This window comes from Heptranchias perlo, chromosome 2 (assembly GCF_035084215.1).
Source record: "Heptranchias perlo isolate sHepPer1 chromosome 2, sHepPer1.hap1, whole genome shotgun sequence".
NCBI classification, from domain to species: domain Eukaryota; kingdom Metazoa; phylum Chordata; class Chondrichthyes; order Hexanchiformes; family Hexanchidae; genus Heptranchias; species Heptranchias perlo.
In genome coordinates this window covers 100,692,019-100,717,512 of record NC_090326.1, presented here as the reverse complement: position 1 = coordinate 100,717,512, position 25,494 = coordinate 100,692,019, and the positions used below count along the sequence as shown (strand labels likewise).

The 25,494-nt window shown below is 38.8% G+C and overlaps 2 protein-coding genes across 2 annotated transcripts in view; both read left to right on the top strand.

Annotated features, from left to right (window-relative positions):
* The window catches only part of LOC137341713 (band 4.1-like protein 4B), a 282,961-nt gene extending 275,673 nt beyond the window's left edge, over positions 1 to 7,288 (top strand). The window contains exon 25 of the mRNA XM_068005123.1: positions 6,334 to 7,288. Coding sequence (XP_067861224.1) covers positions 6,334 to 6,403 — 70 coding nt within the window. The 3' untranslated portion in view covers positions 6,404 to 7,288. The remainder of the gene's footprint in view (positions 1 to 6,333) is intronic.
* Positions 7,289 to 17,612: 10,324 nt separating this feature from the next.
* Positions 17,613 to 25,494, top strand: part of LOC137334122 (DOMON domain-containing protein FRRS1L) — a 54,988-nt gene continuing 47,106 nt past the window's right edge. Inside the window, exons 1-2 of the mRNA XM_067998644.1 lie at positions 17,613 to 17,892; positions 23,504 to 23,589. Coding sequence (XP_067854745.1) covers positions 17,613 to 17,892; positions 23,504 to 23,589 — 366 coding nt within the window. The remainder of the gene's footprint in view (positions 17,893 to 23,503; positions 23,590 to 25,494) is intronic.

Genomic DNA, 25,494 nt, shown 5'->3' with positions numbered 1-25,494 from the left:
GTCCATGTAGACCACGTCTACTGCACAGCCCTCATCTATCTTCTTGGTTACCCCTTCAAAAAACTCAATCAAATTCGTGAGACATGATTTTCCTCTCACAAAACCATGCTGACTGTTCCTAATTAGTCCCTGCCTCTCCAAATGCCTGTAGATCCTGTCCCTCAGAATACCCTCTAACAACTTACCCACTACAGATGTCAGGCTCACTGGTCTGTAGTTCCCAGGCTTTTCCCTGCCGCCCTTCTTAAACAAAGGCACAACATTTGCTACCCTCCAATCTTCAGGCACCTCACCTGTAGCGGTGGATGATTCAAATATCTCTGCTAGGGGACCCGCAATTTCCTCCCTAACCTCCCATAACGTCCTGGGATACATTTCATCAGGTCCCGGAGATTTATCTACCTTGATGCGCGTTAAGACTTCCAGCACCTCCCTCTCTGTAATATGTACACTCCTCAAGACATCACTATTTATTTCCCCAAGTTCCCTAACATCCATGCCTTTCTCAACCGTAAATACCGATGTGAAATATTCATTCAGGATCTCACCCATCTCTTGTGGTTCCGCACATAGATGACCTTGTTGATCCTTAAGAGGCCCTACTCTCTCCCTAGTTACCCTTTTGCCCTTTATGTATTTGTAGAAGCTCTTTGGATTCACCTTTGCCTGATCTGCCAAAGCAATCTCATATCTCCTTTTTGCCCTCCTGATTTCTCTCTTAACTCTACTCCAGCAATCTCTATACTCTTCAAGGGATCCACTTGATCCCAGCTGCCTATGCATGTCATATGCCTCCTTCTTCTTTTTGACTAGTGCCTCAATCTCCCGAGTCATCCAAGGTTCCCTACTTCTACCAGCCTTGCCCTTCACTTTATAAGGAATGTGCTTACCCTGAACCCTGGTTAACACACTTTTGAAAGCCTCCCACTTACCAGACGTCCCTTTGCCTGCCAACAGACTCTCCCAATCAACTTCTGAAAGTTCCTGTCTAATACCATCAAAATTGGCCTTTCCCCAATTTAGAATTTTAACTTTTGGGCCAGACCTATCCTTCTCCATAGATATCCTAAAACTAATGGAATTATGATCACTGGTCCCAAAGTGATCCCTCACTAACACTTCTGTCACCTGCCCTTCCTTATTTCCCAAGAGGAGGTCAAGTTTTGCCCCCTCTCTAGTCGGGCCATCCACATACTGAATGAGAAATTCCTCCTGAATACACTCAACAAATTTCTCTCCATCCAAGCCCCTAATGCTATGGCTGTCCCAGTCAATGTTGGGAAAGTTAAAGTCCCCTACTATTACCACCCTATTTTTCTTGCAGCTGTCTGTAATCTCCTTACATATTTGCTCCTCAATTTCCCGTTGACTATTTGGGGGTCTGTAGTACAATCCTATCAAAGTGATCTCTCCCTTCTTATTTTTCAGTTCTACCCATATGGACTCAGTGGGCGAACCCTCGGATATATCCCCTCTCACTACTGCCGTGATGTTCTCCCTAATCAAGAACGCAACTCCCCCTCCTCTCTTACCTCCTGCTCTATCTTTCCTATAGCATCTGTACCCTGGAACATTGAGCTGCCAGTCCTGCCCCTCCCTTAGCCATGTTTCAGTAATAGCTATAACATCCCAGTCCCATGTACCCATCCATGCCCTGAGTTCATCTGCCTTGCCCATCAGACTTCTTGCATTGAAATAAATGCAGTTTAATCTAGACTTCCCTTTTTTGCCTTATCCTACCCTGTATGCTCCTTGACATCCAGGGGGCTCTAGATTTGGGAAACCCACCCTTTTTCTTTGTGGGAACATATTTGCTCTGAACCCTCACTATCTCCTCCTTGAATGCCTCCCACTGCTCTGACACTGATTTACCTTCAAGTAGCTGTTTCCAGTCCACTTTTGCTGAATTACATCTCAGTAAAATTGGCCTTTCCCCATTTGAGAACTTTTACTCCTGTTCTGTCTTTGTCCTTTTCCACAACTACACTAAATCTAACTGAATTATGATCACTACCACCAAAATGCTCTCTCACTGATACCCCTTCCACTTGCCCAGCTTCATTCCCTAAAACTAACTCCAGAACTGCCCCCCTCCTTGTTGGGCATGCTACTTACTGGCTAAAAAAGTTCTCCTGAATGCAATTGAAGAATTCTGTGCCCTCTATACCTTTTACACTGATTGTGTCCCAGTTAATATTACGGTAGTTGAAATCCCCTACTATTCCTGCCCTATTGTCTTTGCACTTTTCGGAAATTTGCCTACTAATTTTCCCTTCTGTCTCCCTCTGACTATTTGGGGGTGTCTATAGTACACTCCCAGCAGTGTGATTGCCCCTTTTCTTCATTTCAACCCATGTGGTCTAATTTGATCCTTCTAACATATTATCACTCCTCACAGCTGTAATTGTTTCTTTAACCAATATTGCCACCCCTCCTCCTTTTTTTATCCCCCTCTCTATCTCGTCTGAAAACCCTGTAACCAGGAATGTTGAGTTGCCATTCCTGCCCCTCTTTAAGCCATGTTTCAGTAATAACTATAATATCATACTTCCATGTGTCTTTCTGTGCTCTCAGCTCAAAAGCCTTATTCACTAGACTCCTTGCATTGAAGTATATACCATTAAGCACTGCCAAATTCTTTTGTTGTCTATTTTCTAACTTTTGTTTCCTCTGCCCTCCAAACTTGCTTACTAATTTTCACCAATTCACAGTTAAATTGCTGCATCCCATGGCTTTGCAATAACATTTCACCTGGTATTAATGACCACTATTAGACTGCATCTCTCCAGGATGGAAGTTCATTAACAGTGATCGTGGCGACATGTGGCCTGGGAAAGAAAATAGAGAACGTGTACTGGACAACAAAGCATTGTGCTTCAGTATGTGTGATGTTCACGTGCAGTAATACTGCTGTTGTTTCAGTAGAAGAAACTGCTAACAAATTCCATATATAGAAATATTGGGACAAGTATTAAAACCTCACTTACAGATCTTCAAAACGATCTAAGCTTCTAAGTTATTGAATGCTGCAACATATCAAGTGTTTCATTTTGATTTCTAATGCAAATATAATCCCAAAGTTGATTACTTTTTCAGTATTTTCACATTTTCTCCCTCCTATTCTGGAGGATTGACTTTTGTTAGCATATGGTCAAATGGGTGCTGGTAGCCCTCTTGCTCAAATGGCCATACTTCACATGTGAGCCTACATAGTTGAGTGCTGGCAAACTATTCAACGGTGGAAGGCATTGCAGTCTGGCCCGATCTCATCCAACATCCACATCCAAACTTTACAGATAGGATCATTCGAGAGAGGTCAGACAGGAGCCCCAAGAGAGTTTTCCTCTTTCTATACCCCAATTATTCCCCAGCTGAGATCAGCCATCATGGGACAGACCAGGAATCGAATCAAGATCTTCTGGTTGATATGGCTCAGTGCTGCACTGGGGTGGACTTTATCAGTAGACCACTGCAGGAGTTGCATGTACTTTTCAGGAAACCTATCAACTTGTAAATATTATGACATGCATATGCATGATATTATTCTAATAAACAATATTTTTCAGTAAATCCTGCCAGGTGTCCTTATTATACTCTGGTCAAGGACTATAATGTTGCTTAAACAAAATCTATACCTTCTTGTCATGTGATGTAAGAAGAAAGAACCTTCTGACAAAGTATTGCATGCTACCTAAAACACACTTCTGTATAGAAATTAATTACATCACAAGAGAAATGAAACGGCCACAGAACATTTAAATCTAGCACAAGATCAACTACAAAAATATGGAACCTCACACAGGGTTCCTTCACAGACCATGTACTCAAAGGCCATGGAAAGAATGATAATGAACCTAACCATAAACTACAAAAAAACTGTAAGCAAATTGAAAAACTTGTATTTTTTTTTTAAGTTGTGTTTTCAATTTGTAAAGCCCCCTTTGTTGTCCATCAGCCTTGTAGCTGGGGCTCATTTCTCTAGAAACAGAAGTCTGAGAGGTGACCAAGTAGAGGTCTTTGAAATTTATGTCTAGGGTAGACATAGAGAAAATGTCCCCACTTGTAGGGGAGTCCAAAACTAGGGGCCATCAACATATGATGGTCACTAATAAATCCAATAAGGAATTCAGGAGAAACTTCTTTATTCAGAGAGTGGTGAGAATGTGGAACTCGCTACCGCATGAAGTGGTTGAGGTGATTAGCACAAATGCATTTAAGGGGAAGCTAGATAAGTACATGGGGAAAAAGGAATATGTTGATAGGGTGAGATGAAGTAAGGTGGGAGGAGGCTTGTGTGAAGCATAAACACCAGCGTAGACCAGTTGGGCCGAATGGCCTGTTTCTGTGTTGTAAAATTCTACGTAATTCTATGTAGCATACTCCTGGCTATGTTATTCTAGAATTTCTTAAAAATAGCCTGTGGGTATATGTTGAAACCAAACCTGATGCCTCATGAGTAGTGCAGAGTTTGAGAATGGCTTTACACAATGACTCTTTTGCATAATGTTCTCTGGTTCTTTTTATCAGTTAAAATGTAAGCTCTTGCAATAAGGGGGAAATGACTCCCACCACATTCCATAATGGCAAAGGTCATCTGATTCAGCCTGTGTGTGAATCCAATCTACACGTACCTGCAGGCTCTGAAAATAGTTCCATATAATCTGTGGATGGTGATTAAAAAGAATGCAAATGCTGAAAGTGTGAAATAAAAGCACCAAATGCTGGAAGTACCTAGCAGATCCATCAGCAATTTAGAAATACAGATTAATATTGTAATGAAGGGCCTGTACTCAGAATCAGATGCTGACAGAGCTGTTGTGTATTTCCACTATTTTCTGATTTTTATTTTAGTTTATCGAAGATGTTTGGAATTGCTAGACATGGAAAATCTTGGTATGTTTTTACCAATTTGTAGCAGAATTCTTTGACCAATACACAAGGACCAAACATTTTTTTTTAAAAGTTGAGAAGTATTTTTTGAAATCTTTGCATATTAACACTACATATGGACGTTTTCAAATGCATAGTGAATGTGTGGGAATAATGTTTCTTTACAACAGATGTTTTGTACCAAACACAATGCATTTGCATTGAAAAATGAGCTTGAATTATGTTTTGTACAAAATGTACTGGTGTATCGGGGGTTGCTCTATCAAGGATATAGCTAAGGCACGTTTTTGGGTAGAGGGAGCTGTTCTGTATCTGACCTTGGAGTGCTAGAAGTTGACAGATTTCTAAAATGGAAAAGATTCAACTGCCCAGAACTAACATCCCTGACCTTGGTAAACCCAAAATTCACAAAAGATCATTTTTTAATTAAAAAATTTGTGTTGAAAACCGTCAATTTTCTTCAATTGGTCCCTGTGTCATCATCAAAGAAGTAGAGGAATTATGCAAAACTCCAAACCGGGTGAGAGAAGGTAGGGGACAGTAGCAGCCATGTTCCTAGGCATTTGGAATCAGAAGTGAAATCCACTTGCCCATTAGACGGCTAGTAAGCACCTTAAAAGTACGAATCTCAGATTAGCATCTGATACAAGTTTTGCTCAATTCATGGACACATTTGGCCAGTTAGGGTTGTTTAGTATCCCTAAAGGACATCTGAGTCCAGAAAACTTGTTCTGAGAATCCAATGTCATTTTCAAATGTTAAATCAGGTAAGGGACTATAATCCTTCTGTTGTAAATGGACTGGGAATTGTTGGGGAATGGGGTTTAAAGTGAAACGGCAATGTTTGAAATTCTACCTTACCATCACAGAAAGGTGCCAGTGAGAAAAGCATCACCATTTACTCGTTTAAATATAAATTGCCCTGTACTTGAGCTCAGTGTAGCTACTAAATAACATTTTCAAACACAGGGGTATTGTAAGGATTTTAAGTGGAAAGTGGGTGTTACGGTCTTTAGGATTGAGCAAGATATATTTTTAAAAATAATTGTGCAGCAATTTATTTAGTGTTGAAGCTGTGTTTTTTAAATTTTAATCATGTTAACAAGCTCCAGAAGCAAATACCTGGATTACAGATTATATTTTAATATGTAACTCCTGCATTTAACATTACAAAGTGTAATTTCATATTTGTGTGCTGTGATTGAGTTTGCTAACCATTAACTTGCTGATTAATTTGACATTCCCCAACAAATCAATGATGAGCATTTTACAGTAATTGGTGATGACAAGATATGTGAATTAAGAAGCAATGGGCTAATAAAGCGATAACCATTACTGATGATAACATAAAATAGCTATAAGTATTATTGTTGTACAATGCCTCAGCAATGTTGGAGGAAAGTATCATGTTTGTGTAACAAACTGATTATCCATTGTTTACAGTGCCGATAATTTGAGGCGTGAACTGGATCGAGAGAAGATAATGAAACGTCTTTTGATGACGGAACTGTGAAAGCGCAGCTTGGATCAGCTGGCGAGGACTGGACCAGGGCCTCCGTGTGCCTTCAGTCTGTTTACATTCCTTTTCTTGAATGTCAGACAAAGCAGCTTCAATGCGTGCAGTTTGTTACACGTTCTTCATCGTGATTCATAAAAGCGTGTTTATTTTTTATCATACTGAACTGGATGTTTACATTACTTTCCTGCTTTAATCAGGAAAGAGATGCTTTACAAGGGTCAGCATAAACTTAGTCTCTGCTACTGCCTCTGTAACAGGTGTCATCAATGCAGCAGTGTGAAGGTTTGTTCTGTTGAAAAGGCCATTCACAACAAGTGGTGTGCACAGCTTACTTTAATTGTAAGAAAACAAAGTCTGTATATATTTGCACTATGTTTTGGAGAATATTTTGATAGGACTATGGAAAACAGTCATTTTGTATAACCGGAGCTATTTCTGAGCCATTACATTTTGCTGGTCTAGTTTTGTGTGAAAGGAAAGAGTTAACTTATGATGGATCTATTAGTATTTTAAAAAAATACTCTTTAACAAAGCCTCTGCAGCCACCTTAATACAACTAGATGTGGGATTGCTATACTCAAACTCAAGTTTGTATTAAACATAGTTGTATGTCCCCACAATATACTCCCACATCTAGGTATTTTTTTTAAATGGCGGAGGAGGCACGAGGGGCTGAATGGCCTACTCATCTTCCTATGTTCCTAAATCAAGACAAAACCTTGGCCAAATGGTTGTGCTTAAGATACAATTAAGTGGAGTTTACACTTGCAGATAGAAAAAAAGGAATTCTCATCAAAATGCCCTATAATTGAATTTGTTTCAAAAGAAAAGTTGACAAAAGGCCTTGTATTCAGTTAAACCCATTTTCAAACAATTTCGCAGAATTGAATTGAGTAAGTTAATATCTTACTGTAAAACTAGACATTTTTGCCTTGCAGTAGATTCTTGTACAGTTCATGTGCATCATTTTAACTGCTAATGTTCAACATTAGCATTGTGTGAAATGGTAGGCTATTGGCAGAAAAATTACATAAAAATGATATTTTTGGGGAGCAAACCTAAAGTTTTTTAAAATTAAATTTTATTAATTTTCTATAGGGTTCTAAACAATATCTTGAGGACATTACAACCTCACTCTTGAGTTATACATACACTATTAATGCTGATGCACAATTGTTTAGTCTTACAGTAAGGCTCATATGACTGCCTCAGTTTGTAGAGACTTGCTCCGAAATTTACCTCGGGAGGGGGTTGGGGGGTCGGGGGGTCGGGGTGCGGGTGGGGGTGTGGGCGGGCGGGAGTGGTTCTCCCTGTCAGCCTCCGTAACTTTGGTGGAAACCTCAGATAGGCCATGTAAACAGGGTTCCTTCCGAAGTTACAGTGACCAATTGGGAGAACCTCTTGAGGAAATTCCCAGCACTGTTGTTTTGTAGTAAGATAGTTTGATTTGCAAATTTAGAATATCCTGTTTCTCAAATATATAGGGAAATACTCCAGCGTTAAGTGACTTGCATGTTGAGAACAGTAGACCTCTTCAATGGCTCATTCACCGTTTTCAGAATGGTGTCGGCCATATCTTTCTGATGATGTGTGCAGGTACCAGTTAATGACACTGATGCCAAAAAATAATGAAAGATGTTGTGATTAAATGCTTTATTGTAAATAATACTTTTAAGCCAAGGTTTGTCTAAAGAAACTGGAATGGTTTTTAAAGTTATGTGTTTCAAGATGTGTAATTGGGTGATTTCGTAAGGTACACAACAGTTGCACCAATATGGTGGAAAGTTGGGAACCTTAACTTCGGGAGTTAATTCAGCATGTGGACCATTATGTTTTAGGCAAATATTGGGGTACCTAATACAAAGACGTGTGAAGGTGTATGTTATCTCAATATGAAATAATTTACTAGATGTCTGGTAAAAATCTATATTAAAAAGTCATTTTGGATCCCATGGTATTTTACAAAATGTTTTTAATTTTCATGGGAACTGAGTCTATTTTTAATGAAATCCTTTAACGAATTTCAGGATGTTGTTTCCTGAGCTCTAGTACCATGTACTCCAAAATGGTGAATCAGTAATCATGTGCTCCAGTAATACCCTCTATACATATATAACTCAACACTTCCATGGATTATGTTTTAGGCGGATAACCTGACTGTAAGCATAAGGTTTTGGACAAAATCAAACAGCAATGACATTGGTTATTTTGTGATTCAAATGCACAGTAGATATTGTCAGCACAGTTAAGTGCAATGACAATTTACCACAATGATTGATAGCCCTCTGACGATTGTGTTCTTGTCATTTAATAAAAGGCCTTAAAGGGTACTGCAAAGAGTTCAAATACTGGATGAAAAATATTTCTCAGCTGGGATTCCATGGAGATGAAAAGAACAGCATTGGTGGAAATCTGAACTAAAAACAGAAAATGCTAGAAATGCACAAGTCAATCAGCGTAAAAAGAGACTGATGCATACAAATACGTAGACGTTACAACGTGGAAACTGGCCATTTGGCCTAACCAGTCCGTGTTGGTATTTACCCTACACATGAGCAAATATTTCTAATCACGTTTATCCACCCTGCTCTCACATTTCTTCAACCCCTTTTACTTCATCCATCTATCCAATCTAACCTAGAAAGTTGACATTGTTTCTGCCTTGACCACTATCCTAGGAAGTGAATTGCACAGCCTCACAACTCTGTGTAAAGGTTCTCCTGCCCTTTGTTCTAAATCTCTTACGTTTAATCTTGTATCTATGGTCCCTTGTTCTTGACCCCTCAACTACTGGCAAAAGTCTGCTTCTATCTGCCCTTTCCCATCCTTTAATAATTTTAAATACTTATATTACATCACCTCATAATTTGCATTCTTCTAGCAAAAAAACCCCCACATTTTTCAAGTCTTTCTTCGTATTTATATTTCCTCATATTAGGCAGCATCCTAGTGAATTTACATTGTACCCTCTCAAAAGCCTCAACATCCTTCCTATAGTGTGGAGCCCAGTACTGCACACAGTACTCGCACTGAGGCCTTATTAAAGTTCATTACCTCTTGGCTCACATATTCTGATAAGTTAATGAGACTGAACTTTCTGACAAATGATCCCACCCAAAATATTTACACTTCTCTTTAGGATGCTGATTGAAATAATCTGCATTTCCAGCATTTTTTATTTTGGAAGAATTACTGTTCTCATTTGTACCTCTCTGGCCAGATTTGAGAGGGAGGGGGGTAATAGTCGAGCCTGGTCCTTTTTGCACCCAGCATCTACATGTTTATACTTTCTAACAGGAATAATGATCTGGAGCAGGAAATCTCGTTGATTACTTTCCCCTTTCTTCAGCCTGGGGCAATTGTAACACTATCTAGATCAAGATCATCTGACTCAACACCAACCAGAGATTGAACATGATAGCTTCCTGGTGTGTATGGCTCAGGATCACACCATGCATTGCATTCACCCACTCAGTCATTGAGGATTTTTCTTTAATTATAATGTGAAACACTGTGCAACAAAGTATAAACAATTCAATCTGATGGAAGTTAATTTTGCAGAGAAGAAACCAATTCTATTTTCTAGTCTATGACCCATTCACTAATTTTGCCATATTTCACTAAACATTGAGTAAATAATATAAACATATATAAATAAAATATACCAGTTACCACTAAGCAACAATCTCCACTGGCGTAGCTAATGCATTGCAGCGCAGTCAGATTAGGAATCATTGTATCTTTAAAATAACATTAACTGGTATACATAGTACAATGCATATAATCCAGTTAGAACCAGTTTCATGATAACCAAGTGAAGAACACTTTAAAATGCAGAAGAAAATGGACTCAGTAGCATTTTTTTGCTTCTGAAATCTTATTAAATAATGTGCAGGGTGACTCATTTGAAAGGAAAAATTAGATTTGAATAAGGTGTTCACTTTCTATTGCAAATTACATGTAGTATAATTAGCAAATTAATTTCGTAGTGAAGTTCAAGCTGAAGTGTGTGCCTGCCTGAAAATACAACTTGCTTATGTTAATCCAGGCGCAGTTAGCTGCATTCTTGCCTGTGAGGTAGAAGATAGTGGGCTCAAGTCCACTATCTTCTGCCACTCTAGGATGCAGGTACATAAAGGGTAATTTTGAGAATTTATGTCTCTGGCACAGAGCTTTGCCTGCCAGGAGTGCTCATCAGGAATTTGGGTGCATAGGTCAATGAACTCTGCAGGTTTTTTCCCCTTTGGGCCTGCAAATTTGTAAAATTTACCTGGTAATCTAGGCTGACACTTCTGTGCAGTGCTGAGGGAGAGTCATTTTTCGTCTGAGGTCATTAAACGTGTAGTTCAGGTAAATGTAAAAGAACCCATGGCACTATTCAAAAACAACCAGGATTCTCCTAGAATCCGTGCCAACATTCTCTCTTACCACACCAAAAACAAATTAACCTGTCACTTGTCTCATTTGCTGTTTGTGAGATCTTGCTGTGTGCAAATTTGCTGCTGTGTGCAAATTTGCTGCTGCGTTTGCCTACACTTCAAAAGTAATTAATTCAATATGAAGCATTTTGGGATGTCCTGAGGACATGATAAGAACTATATAAATCGATGTTTTTTCTTATCAATTCTTAATGGTTGCCTTAAAAGAGATTATCCTGCTTTTTTGAATGTAAACATATTTCTGCAATGCCCTGTGGAGGACATTTAATGCCTTTACGGTTTATCATTAATCTGCATTTCACAGAAACATCCCATAATCTCTTTTTAGGTATCGTTGCCGAAGGTGCACAGTGTAGGCAAATTGCTGTCAAATCCATTCTGTATGTTCACCATACTGATCGAAAAACTGTTGACACAAAGAGGATGTGGTTGCAATCTGTCAACACTGTATCTCACCTGGATTATAAATAACATGATCCTACTGTTGATTCAGCAGCACCATTTCTCAGCCTCAAAAGATGCTCTCAACAAGCAGAGATACCTTGAATATACACTATCAACCAAAGTGTGTCCACTTCCATGGCAATTCTACTTTCGATTTAGCAGTTGAACTATTTTTAATTCTATAAGATTTGTAAACTGTGACTTAATTGGGGCAAAGCACTGTGTTTTCTGTTACTTTGCCACAAAACTTGTGCTATTTCTCAAATAACTAATTAAATTCTGAGATCATTTATAAATTTTATATCCCTGCTCCCTGCCTCACTACGCCTACAACACACAAGAAAATTTGAAGGTCTTTAGTACAGAACTGGGTATCATAATAAACAAATCTCTGAAAAGGATTGTGTTTCACTTTGATGAATAACATGATTTGTTGGTAACATTTCAAACAACTCCATATAGTTGTGGATAATTAATTTTTTGAAATCCCACCTGTATGATTGTACCAGGAAATTTCTTTTTCTGGGTGAATCATGTCCCATTTTTATCCAATTTAAGCCCATTTTATACTTTAACACAAAAAAATAGAATACTAGAAAAAAACTCAAATCTGTTGAAACTGAAGCATTGCTAAAAATTAAAAAACCCAAATAAACACGAGTGCAGAAGTCTGATTATGTGACAAAAAGAACAGATAGGTATAAGATTGATAGTAACTATACCAATGGACAAATAAGCTTACATGTTAATTAGTGGAATTAATGTCATGCAGAGTAGATACAGGTAAAACTATAGAGGAGTTTGTAACACAAATTAGCTGATGACAAAATTGAAGCATGAATTAATACTAAGGAATCATTTTTTTATTAGCCTAACTATTCAGAACCAATCTAGTATTTCAGCATTATGGCCCTGTGATACTGCAGGTATTATTTGATAGCGGTAACTCGCTTTGGACTGGTACCGGCAGGCAGTAATCATTTATACCACTGGCCCTGCATTGCTAACCAGTCAGGCAAAGTAGAGCTCTGTGTGTGCATCCAAATACCAATTCAATTTTTACGTTCGTGAACTGCCAACAGAACAGTTGGATCTTTGCTGGCTTAAAAAAAGTTAACAAAAATGAAGTTTAAAAACCTCTCAGGCAATCCAGTTAAAGTGCAGCTGGTGTAAAGCCAAAATGTTATGTGACTAAGTACCTCCATTACCAGCCATGAATTGGATGCATCATCAGATTGGTGACTTTACTACTGAGTTATACTGTCATTTCTGCATAGAAGGAAAATTGTGTTGTACTGATATAAAAACTGCAGCTTAAACTGGGACATTAGAGGAATTGTTTTTAAATAATGTTTTTTTTTTGTTTTGTGCTGTGGTCAATTAAGTACTTTTATTGAAAAAAGTAGGATTTTTCTTCAAAAATCTTGTCACAATCGTAGCCTGTGAAAGAGCCAAAATATTACAAAGAATGATTAGATCTGAATGATTCAGGAAGTATGTAAAATAGTATTGATATTTTTCAGAATGTTACCTTTACTTTTAAGTTATTTACTTGTTTTTGAAGTAACAAAATACAAGATCAACAGAACCAGAAATATGTTAAGCAGAATGTTTACAGTGAAAATAGGCCTTAATATTTCTTAAGTTTTAAATACTAACATTTGATGAACTTTGCAGTTTTCGTGTTACTGAAAAATACTGAGTGCATTTTCAGCACACTTGACCATCACTGAAATGATAATTTTGTGCTGCTCACAAGAGTCTGATCACTTGATGACATTTCTCAAGTGGGGAGTTTTAACGGGACAATGATACATGATATATGCTCAGAATTTTCTCTCTTACTTTTTCTCCTCTCCTGCAGATAGTGAGGTATTTTGGAACACAGTTCCACTGATGCTGGAAGACCTCCACTGCAAAGCTCAAGTGGCTGTTCTTTTTTTGGAAGCCTGTACAGTACATATCAGCAGGCTATTTGGATGGCATAACAGCTGAACGTCACCCTGTCCTTACCTGATGTGTACACACACAAACACATCTCTTCCTCCATCAGGGGTCACAATACCAAATGGGAGTGGGAACAGTGGCTTCTGCCCCTTCCTCCCCTCCCGTCCTGCCAGATCCTATTCTGGATACCCTGAGGCCAATCATGGATATTGGCTGTCAGCACAGACCAAATGTATATATCCAGGACCTTCCTGAACAATGTGGCCTGGTATCACATAACACATTTATCCACTGAGCCATTGACAGAGCCCTCAGGATTGCTCTCAACTATGGAACATTATGTTTTTAATAAGTAGCCCACAAATTGTCAGAGTTAAAACGTTCTCAGTCATTTAGCTTTGGGATTCACCTTAAAGCACAGTTAACAACTGGTCTCTGACCAAACGGTTTTGTAATTTAGAATAATTGATCTTACTCCAATACTGTGCATAATGTTTTCCTGTGGATTATTGATCATTTCCAGTTTAGTACAGTATCATTGTGAAACAGTAGGTCATTTGTCATATGAATGCTTAGGAAGGAATCTCACTCAACTAAATCTTTAAATTTAATTAGAACACTTCTGCAGAAAATTTTAAAGTTGAGTTTCCTTAAAGACAGATTCTAACATGATATATATACATTAGATATGCGTCATTTGTTAATGTTTACTCTTAGATTCCAGTATATTTAATTTTTTTGTTTTTCATTGTAAATAAACACTCTTGAGGGACGGTACTTGAATAATTTTCAGGTAGAAGTTGTAGTATACCAATACTGAATTGTACATCACAAAAGTTGTACCTGACTGATGAATGTTCAGTGGATTGTATTTTTAGAATGATAATTGGGAAAAGTAATTCGTATCTGTGTGGTGCCATTATGAAATTTCTCACCGTTGAATGAGGAAGATGCTTGTTCCTTTCCCCCCTCCATGTGATGTTAGTCTTGTGCTGCTTTTATGATTATAGTTATTTAGCACTTAAAGGTTATGTCAAGGACTGCCCCGTGATCCCTGCATCAAATATTGTACCAACCCTACTAAATTTGCATTGTGGTACACTGCTGCTAATAGTATTTATTTATGTGTGCTGATCGATGCTGATTATGCACAAAATTGTACCAATAAAATGTTTCAAAAGATCAGAATACTGTTATCCCATTTTATTTGAGCATCCTTCATGTAGCTTTACTTGAGTATTGAAATATCAATGCAGAATTTCTGCATTCATATTATAATAACCAGAAAAAACTTAATTAATGATGCATTTGCTCGCTCACTACAACAGGCACTGTTTTCTGTACATAACATTCCAACTCTGGTGCTGAAAAAACAAAGGGGAAAGGATTTTTTGTACAAGGATGCAACAGCTATTTTTTTTTGCCAACACTGGTTTTCCCCCTCGCCTCTCTGGAGCAATTCGCTGCCACTGGAGGCTGAGATTCTTTCTGCTATTCTCCAGATAATCCTGCACAGCAATGCCTAACAGGTAGGGAGGTCCTGCCTAGGCAAGCAGTGGGAAGAACATAAGAAATAGGAGCAGGAATACACCATACAGCCCCTTGAGTCCGCTCTGCCATTCAATAAGATCATGGCTGATCTTTCGCCTCAACTCCACTTTCCCGTCCGATCCCCATATCCCTTGATTCCCCTAGAGTCCAAAAATCTATCTATCTCAGCCTTGAATATATTCAATGACTCCGCATCTACAACCCTCTGAGTGAAGAAATTCCTCTTCACCTCAGTCTTAACCCCTTATCCTGAGACTATGCCCCCTAATTCCAGACTCGCCAGCCAGGGGAAACAACCTCTCAGCATCTACCCTGTCAAGCCCCCTCAGAATCTTACATGTTTCAATGAGATCACCTCTGATTCTTCTAAACTCCAGAGAGTATAGGCCCATTCTCTCCTCATAGGACAACCCTCTCATCCCAGGAACCAATCCAGTGAACCTTCATTGCACCGCCTCCAAGGCAAATATATCCTTCCTTAGATAAGGAGACCAAGTACTGTGTGCTGTTTAGCTAGATCCAATATAGCGGCTACATCAATTATCTGTTAACTGATTATGTTACTAAGCAAGAGTTCTGGCTCTGTCTCTCTATATGTTTTCTGGTTGCTTCCTATAACAAATGAATTGCTCAAGTTTGGAAACATCTAAATATCACTGGAAATGAGCCTTACTACAATTAATGAATATGGATTCTCTGTCTTCAGAATAAAAGAACAAATGCAAATATTTGATAACATCCGAAGTCCTTTTGATAATTATTTTGACCTTTGAAATGAACAACCAGCTTGACATGGACATGGATTATTTTTGCTTTGATGATTATGGGTTTAGTACAGCAGCAGTTTGACTCTGAGGGTATCTCTGTGAGGATAGCCAAACAGAATCTTATTTGTCTTTTTAATTTCATTATAATACGTGAATGATTTTTTGTATTGTGCTGAATATGTACCTATATGGGTGAGGCTAAGAGGCTAAAAAATGTTAGTTTCACCTGTATAGATATATATTAAACATAATACAGAATCAAATTATATCAAGACACTGATTTGCCCTCTCAATCAACTCAGTATAAGAACAAATCTAATGAAGTTTAAATGTGTTTCATGGGATTTAATTTAATTTGGGGATCATGTTCAAGAGAGTAGCCTTAACAATTGGTCCGGAACATTTAGGTAATATTTGTTTTTCAAACTCTTATTGAACTGAAAACACACTGCTCTTACAAATGGTAGTTATTTAAGCTATGTATGGTATTCCTGACATACACTTTTTTCCCTCCAGATCTATTAGTTGGCTTGAATTGGCCACATGGCAACATAAATCAATATCTGTCCAGTAAAATTGCTGGACTATAACTTGGTGTTGTAAAATTGTTTACAATTGTCCAGTAGAAGACTTTTAAGCATTTTTAAGTTACTTGCAGGGCTATTTCCACTGGAGCAGAAAAGGTTAATAGGAGATTTAATAGAGGTTTTTAAAGTTAAGAAGTTTGAGAAAGTGGATGTGAAGTGACAATTTTCCTCTAGTCGAGGAGTCAGTAATGAGGGATCATCAATTTAAAGTTGCCACAGACTGAGGAGAGAGATTAGGAGAAATTTATTTTTATAGAGGGTTGTTGGAACATGGAATGCTTTCCCACAGGGAGTGGTCGAGGCAGGGACAGTTGCATAGCTTAAGGGAAAATGGGATGATTATTTGAAGCAGAGGAAGATACATGACTATGGAGAGACAACAGAATAATGGGATTAGTTTTGGATTACTCTAGCAAAGAGCCAGCACAGACTCAATGGGCCAAATGGCCGCCTTCTGCACTGTAAGGATCTAGGTATATAGTTCCTTTCATATACTTTTGCCTTTTCCTTAAATAATACCAACAGTTTATAGGAAATTTACATTGGCCGCCATATTGGTCCTTCTTACTATTTGAAAAGGACAGGCAAGTTCAGTTACCTAGAACTTTTGTTTTAAGCCCTGCAGTCGTTCAGTAACAACGCAGTCTTAACATGTAACATGGCCTTATGTCTTGTATGAAAGAAGGGTGAACCAAATATGCTAATTAACCCATTCAAATTTTTATTCTAGTCTGAATTGGAAAATAACTGATTATGGGGGAGGGGTGTTCGAATTTTGAAGAACCTGCACTTACAAAAGTTCCGTTATAGCATCTTTTCACAATGCTGTTATGCCTGTATATATGTTTTTATTTATTTTTGTAAGAGAACAATTTCCTAATTTCACCACGTTTTCTTCCCCCTCCCCTTTTTATTCTACTGGTTTTCACATAGCCCCAAGTTCAGTATAACAACCTATACCTCGGCCTCTGCCAATACTATTCGCAGCAGCCTGCTGAAATTTACTTTCTAGTTGCGAGGAAGTATCTACACCCTCCAGCACTTCTTCAGTGATATTCATAAGACGAAGATCTTAAGGGTACAAAGGATTGCAGAAGCAAAACTTGCATCCTAATGCTTTATGGCACTATGTATTGTTGCTCCAATATGCTGTGTTAATACATTGCCACAGAAAATGGTAAGTATTAATGTTAACACTGCAAATCAGCAGCAGCAGTGCGTTGAAAAGGAGAGAGTTGGGAAAAAGAGGGGGCGGATCATGCGCTTTGTAAGGTGACCATTGGTAACGGTGCGTGTGCGTGAAGCAGATGGAGCTGGTGATGCAGAGACAACTAACGGAGACATATTAACAAAAACAAGTCGGGGGGGGGGGGAGTCCCCATCCTCGGGCACAGTCTCTCGGTGTTTCCCGCTAACATCCCCATTGCCTGCATGCTGCGTGCTCTGCTGGTAGTTTGCGGTGGCTGCAATGTCGGGGATTCTGCTGCTCACCATCTCTATGATTCTCCGCGCTCTCTGTGCAAATCCAGCCGAGGAAACTTTCCCGGGGAGTCCGGGAGCGCAGGAACAGGAGCAAGAGCTCGAGGAGCCCGGGAGGATGGGGCTCGAGGAGCCCGGGAGGATGGGGCTCGAGGATCTGGAGAAGAGCGGACTGCAGTTGGAGGATTCCGGGGCAGCAGATCAGCACCAGGAGTCATACAGCACCTTCGCTGCGGAATTCTTCGAGACACGATATTGGGGGGATGAAGGTTGGTGCAATCGTTTTAATGTCGGAAGGTCAGGGGGAAATCGAAATCGGCTGCAGAAAGAAATGAAATCTGACCATTTGGTCTGATCTGAAGAGCAGGAATCCATTTGTGAGAGAAAAGAGACGATTGATTTATCGATGGCATAGCTCAGCCCCTGAAATTATTTTTGTTCGCAGTGTTTTATTCTGACAAATTTCTATTGGCATTTAGGGATTTATGTGTTCATCAATTATATTTTGGACGGTTAACAGTGACCCGTTTCAGCACCAAGGGAAGCGAAATTTTCATACATCGGGGCTCAGCCGCTGCTCATTGATGGGATGTTTGGCCTTGAGGTTTCGGTGAAAGGTTACATTTAGGTCACGTTGAGATTGATATCCCGGTAATAATTGGTTGCCACTCGGTTACAAACTCCGGTATACTCACTGTGCGTCTCTAAATATGGTACCTGGCTCTCTTGTTACTGATGCATCATTACATGGAACAGGAGTAGGCCATTCAGACCCCGAGCCTGTTCCGCCATTCAGTTCAATCTTGACTGATCTGTATCTTAACTCCATCCATCCGCCATGGTTCCCTAACCCATTATACCGTTGCCTAACAAAAATCTAGCAATCTCAGTTTTGAAATTTTCAATTGACCCCTAGTTTAACAGCTTTTTGGGGGAGAGAGTTCCAGATTTCCACTACCCTTCCTGTGAAGTGCTTTCAGACATCACCCCTGAAGGGCCTACCTCTAATTTTAAGGTTATGCCCCTATGTACAAATTATTTTTTGTAACTGTCCACTAGCTTTTAGTGATTTCTGTACTTGGACCTCTAAATCTTGCTGTTCCTTAGCTTCTCGCCATTTAGAAAATACTCATCTATCTTTCTTAGGTCCAAAGTAGATGACCTCATACTTTCCCACATTGAACTCCATCTGCCACAGTTTTGCCCACTCATTTAATCTATCAATGCCCTGTTGCAACTTTTTGCTCCCATCTACAATATTTACCGTGCCACCTATCTTAGTGTCGATAAACTTAGATATACGGCTCTCTATTCCTTTATCCAAGTAATTTATAAATATAGTGAAAAGCTGTGGCTCCAATACAGATGCCTGGGGGTCACCAATAGTCATATCCTGCCAATTTGAGTACATTACAGGTTCAGTTGATTAGGTTTTTATATGATGTAAAGTCTGGGATTGTCATAACTTTAAAAATGTTATACTTTTTATGCATTAATATCAATTAATTGCAACAAAAATTGTGAAATATGGATTAATATCCATTTGGCAACACCAGAGGGAGAAATTCCATGGGTTGATTGACCTTTTTTATCCTCTACTTTTTCTTATGTTCTTGTATCTTTTTTAGCCTAGTTTGCATCACTGTTTACATCTATATCAAGAAATTTCACTGTTGATCTTGGAGAGTCCAGGTGATAACTAAGTAAAGACTCTGGAGATGTACTCTGCTGATAGCTGTGTGTTTGTGAGCAATCTAAACATCTTATATTTTCTCCATCTTTTATTTGTTATATAGTACCCATGGTTTCAAAACCCATGAAATAATAAAACACTTCTATGCTTTATTCAATCTTTTTAAAAAGGATACAATGCCAGCAATGAATCAAAGATGTGTGCATGTGGGATGTTTAACACTGCAGTTCTACTGTAGGTACCCATTTTGATATGATGTGGGGGACAGCACCAAGTTATACAGCCTCACTCTGCCCAGGCAAAGTGGAACCCCTAGTGCAAACATAAACACATGTACAGGTCTGCTAATGACCATCCTCCTGGTGATCTTGCTCTGAGATCCAGTATCTTAAACTTTAGTTAAACCAAAGATTCTGTAGTATAACTGATGCAAAATATTTATTTAATATCTTATTTGATACCTTCATCATCCATAACTAGATGTACCTGTTCTTCCCTAAAACAACATGAAAACAACATGGTGTCAATGCCAAGTCTGCCCATTATGAATAAGTTTTGCTTCAAACAATTGATGGCATGATAACTCCCCTGACCTACAGATGTCTTTTCTCATCATAATAAATAGTTAACTCAGAGATTCTGCTCACAGCAATGCAAATTATCTATGACCTGGATGAATGTGAATTCCATACAGCAAAATTTGTGAAATACAGATGATATTTTTTTTAAACAGTGGAAAAGGCAGTTAAATTCTTCTCATTTGCATTAATCTTGAAGGAGACTCTAGGCGATTAAGTAATGACTGTGAAGGTATGAGATCCAAATTAATTGAGCAGAAAGGTTAGCAAATGGGACAATGAGGAAACCTCAAATATGAGATGGATGGACTTCAAAATAGATATATTCCTATTAAACAAAATGGGTGCAGCAAAGGATAGAGTTCCATGGATAAATAGAGAAATTAAAATGAAACTTGAAAACAATGCATATGATTAAAAACTAGGGCTAACAATACTAAAGAAAATCCTGAGGATATAGAAATTTTAGTTTGGGAGGTGAATAGGGAAATTAGAAGTGGCAGAAGGAATATGAAAAAGAAGATAGCAGATAATATAAAAGAAAACTGTCGGGGATTTTATAAGCATATTAAAAGTAAAAGAGTAGTCCAAGAGAGGGTAGGACTGCTCAAGGATGAAGACGCAAATCTAGTTATGGAGACTAAATGTATAGAGGTGATATTAAATAAACATTTTGTGTCAGTGAAATTGAGAATATCAGTGGACCAGAGGAGGATATAGAACAGTTCTTAGGGATAATTGTAGAAAAGGAATTGGTTCTGAAAAATTGGTATAACTCAAGGTGGATAAGTCATCAGGACCTGATGTCATGTATTCTAGGCTGCTGAAGCAAGTCAGCAAGGATATAGCAGAGGTTCTGACCAAATTTTTCAAAACCTCTTTAGATATGCAGATTGGGCCGAAGGATTAGAGCGTAGCCAATGTAATGCCTCTGCTCAAGAAGGAAGAGAAGGATAAACCAGTAACTCTTGACCAGTTCATCTAATGTCAGTTGTGGGGAAACTTTTAGAATCCATAACTCAAGATCAATTATTGAATCATTAGAGGTGCATAAAATAACCAAGGACACTCAGCATGGATTTGTTAAAGGCAACTTGTGTTTGTAAAGTTAATAGAGTATTTTGAAGTGGCCAATTGGATAGATCAAGGGAAAGTAGTAGATGTAGGATATATGGATTTTCAGAAGGCATTTGACAAAGTGTCTCACAAGAAGCTTGTTAGAAAAATTCAGGTGTATGATATAAGAGGAAATGTAGCAACATGAGCAGAAAGTTGGCTGATGGATAGGGAACAAATGGAGATAATGGGCCACAATTTGATGTCAAAATAATGGTGAGGCTAATGGCGCTTGCCGTTATTTATACGTAAATGCTACAGCAATTTCAGGCGATGGGCAGGTGTGCGATTAAATATGGATATCTAAAGGTTGCTGTCCGAGATGCCGTTAGCTTCGAGTTATCTCACCATTGAAATGCATTGAATGGCGTGAAGTTGCTGTTTTTGTGCAGTAGATACAAACTAAACCCACCACAAAAAGTTAAGTCTTGACCATTTCAGTCTAAGTACCCTTTGAATGATGTGATAAGTGTTAATTACTGCCTGTCAACCTCTCTGGCACTGAAATTTAACAATTACAAGTGTGGAGTCTCATTCCTTCAGGTTTTAATTATCATTGGAGATTTTAAAAATGCAAAATTTGAAATTTTAAATTTTCTTTTTACTTTTCCTTTCTGTCCCATTTTTCTCTATCAATCCAATCATTCTTTCCCTCTCTTTATTTCTCTTTCTGTACCTGATTTGACATTGAATTCACCCACTCTAATTTACACTTCCTTCTCAGTCCTTGTGCTGTTAATTTCACAATCCTTCAATCTGATTGGTTGAGGAGATACACAGTTGCTTGCCCTGTTTCCTTCGCTGCGACATTATCAGCTCACACTTTCAGCAACTTGCCACGCAAAAAATTTAAAAGCCTAAATGGGCAATGGCAAGTCTAACTAACAGCAAACACCGGTAGATGCCAAACTATGGCCCAATGAGTGTTATTCAGATTGGGAAGGGTTTGAAGTGGTGTGTCCCAGGGATCACTGTTGGATTCACTTATAGATAATTTGGACTTGAGCATAGGGAGCATGATATTGAAGTTTGCTGACAACACATAAGTAGGGTATTTGTAAAACAGCAAGGTTGATAATAAAAGACTTCAAGAGGACATTGACAGGTTCACAGAATGAGCAGACAGGTGCAGATGCAATTTGGGGAGGTTTGTGATATTACATTTTGGGAGGAGAAACAAAGAATGGAAATGGAAAGATGTTAAAGTTGTGAATGAACCAAGAGACCTGTGGGCTCAAATACATAAAATGCAAGTGCAGGTAGATAACGCCATAAAAAGAACAATAACCTTGCGGGATTTGTCAATTAGGGCATAGGGTGTAAGAATATTGAGATAATAAATTTGTACAAAGTAATGATTAGGCCACATTTAGAATACTGTGTGCAGTTTTGGGCACCCCATGATCAAAGGACAGTGGGATTAGTCTGGATTGCTTCAGCAAAGAGCCAGCACAGACACAGTGGGCTAAATAGCCTCCTTCTCTGCTAGAAACTTCTATTGTTTTATAGTTCATTAAATCACTTTAGCCAAATCATTTGCTGCCTGCAATTCCTTTTAATTAGAGTTAGTCATGACACCCTTACATTTCCTTCCAGTTTTGTCATGAGCAGATTATGGGACTACCTGAAGCAACAATTTTGATTCTCCCCGCCTCCCCCTTCCCAGCCATCTGCTTACGCTTAGCTGGAATGAACATTTAATCTATAGGTTATCTTAAGCATAAAGAGAACATAGAGCAGCAGTCAATAATGTAGCCTGCTAGGATGAATTTAGCCCTGTGACTTTATATCAAGAGAAGAAAAAGGAAAACAGTTAAGACCATAAAAGTATAAGACCATAAGAGATAGGAGCAGGAGTAGGCCATTCGGCCTTGCGAGCCTTTAGTGAGATCATGGCTGATCTGATTTTTACCTCAACTCCACTTTCCTGCCCTTTCCCCATATCCTTTGACTCCCTTGCTGATCAAAAATTTGTATAACTCAGCCTTGAATGTATTCAATGACTCAGCCTCCACAGCTTTTTGGGGTAAAGAGTTCCAGAGATTCACTTCCCTCTGGGAGAAGAAATTCCTCCTCATTTCCATCTTAAACGGGCGACCCCTTATTCTGAGACTATGTCCCCTAGTTTTAAATTCTCCCATGAGGGGTAACATCCTCTCAGCATCTACCCTATCGAGTCCCCTCAGAATCTTGTATGTTTCAATAGGATCTGCAAGTTGCTCATAAATCAATTTCTTGTCAGTGAAAATTCAGCAGCGATTTTCTACCGCAGAAATCTCATTATAAATGTTGAGTTTTTGGTGCCATTAAATGCACATACAATTAGATAGGTAGTAATCTTGGTTTATGATAGTGAGAAAGTAACTGTTATTCACAGGGGCAAAAATAACATTGAATGTATACTTTTCACATTGTTTGTTGAATCAGTCATATTGTGTTAAATGTGTTTCTTTGGACACGGTGGTGGTATTTTGTATTATTTTTGTGTTGCAGGTTACGCTTTCCCATCCCCTCCTCCGGTGGATCCTTTTGCAAAAATTCGCGTAGATGATTGTGGAAAAACTAAAGGCTGTTTTAGGTGGGTACCAGAAATGCATGCTTATTTTCAAAACGTCGTCTAACAAAACAATGATCAAAATAAACAAGAGTTTACTACATCTGCAGTTCCAAACTAATGTTTTGTGGGGGAGCTCCTAACAGTGATGTTGTGATATTGTAATACAGTGACACTTCTACCCCCCTTCAGACTTATGGAGCTCAGTTAGATCAGAATTCAACAATCGTCAAGAGTACTCGTAATAACCACAATTACTTTTTTTTAATATAACACACAGATAGCTGCTCCTCTATAAATCCCACAACACAGCAGAACAGCAACATCACATTGCAGTCCTAACCTCACAGTTCGGCCTCCTCCCACAGTCCCCAGCAACATAGATAGTGGTATCCAACCATTTGGGTTCACTCCACGTCTGTCTTTGTCCTTTTCTCGTCTCATCTTAGCCTGTTTTTCCTTCCTTCTGTCCTCTTCTGCTTCTCTGGCTGTTTTATCTTCTTTCCTTTTGGTAATGATGGGTGGCATGACGTGATGCAGCAAAGAAAAGAGCTGCATTTAGAGTAGGGTTACAGGGACAATGGTTTTTTTTAGTGGCTCCCTCCCCATCCCCTCTTCCAGCCACTCATGCTTCTACCCACTCCCTCACATTTATCACGTTCCCACCACTTCACCACATAGCTAACTTTCCCCCTTCTCTGCTGTCACTCACCTGACCCTTAACCCTCCATCCACTCCCCCCCACTGCCATTCAACCTGCGGGTTACAAGAGGCCAAAGACCCTCTCACCCTCAAACAGTGACCCTCCCACCTCCCTTCCTATCTTTTTATCTCAAAGAGGCTTTATTTTGCTTTCAAAATTCAACTTATTTGTTTAAAATAAAATTAACTTAGATTGAGAAAAGACACCATCTGTCTGCTGCTCGCTCTCTGTCTCATAAGTGTTAGCAATTAGACCTATGTCTCACAGGTATAAGAAATTAATAATTACATTTTCTAACTGTCGAAACATAGAGGGAGAGTTAGTTGGCTTCAAAATTCAATTGGTGTCTTAAAACAATGGAACTAATATAAACATGAAGATTCTCTCTCTTTCTCTCTCACTTACCCATCTCTTTGCCCACTGTGTTTCTTCCTCTCTCTCTCTCCCCTCCCACCTGCCCTCGGCTTAATATATTTTCAAAAGTTTATAGAACATAAAAGAAAAGCTACAACATGCATGTAATCAGAACATTTTCATTTTTTCTCATTTTGTCTTCAGCACACACGGAGCCTTTTTTAAAAAAAAAAGTCTATTTATAAAGCCCAGGATCCTGTATGCTTTTTTAACCGCTTTCTCAACCCGTCCTGCCACCTTCAAAGATTTGTACACATGCACCCCCCAGCTCTCTGTGTTCCTGCACCCCCTTTAGAATTGTACCATTTAGTTCATATGGTCTCTCCTCATTCTTCCTGCCAAAATGTATCACTTTGCACTTCTTTGCATTAAATTTCATCTGCCATGTGTCCGCCCATTCCACCAGTCTGTCTGTGTTCTCTTGAAGTCTATTACTATCCTTCTCACTGTTTACTACACTTTCAAGTTTTGTCTCATCTGCAAATTTTGAAGTACCGGCCCCTGGGGAACATCACTGTATACCTTCCTCTAGTCCATAAAACAACCGTTCACCACTACTCTCTGTTTCTTGTCACTTAGCCAATTTCGTATCCATGCTGCCACTGCCCCTTTTATTCCATGGGCTTCAATTTTGCTGACAAGCCTATTATGTGGCACTTTATCAAACACCTTTTGAAAGTCTATATACACATCAACCACAACCCTCTCTGTTACCTCATCAAAAAATTCAATCAAGTTAGTTAAACACAATTTGCCTTTAACAAATCTGTTAAGACTTTCAGCAAGATGCAGCTTGAATGTTTTTTTCTGAAA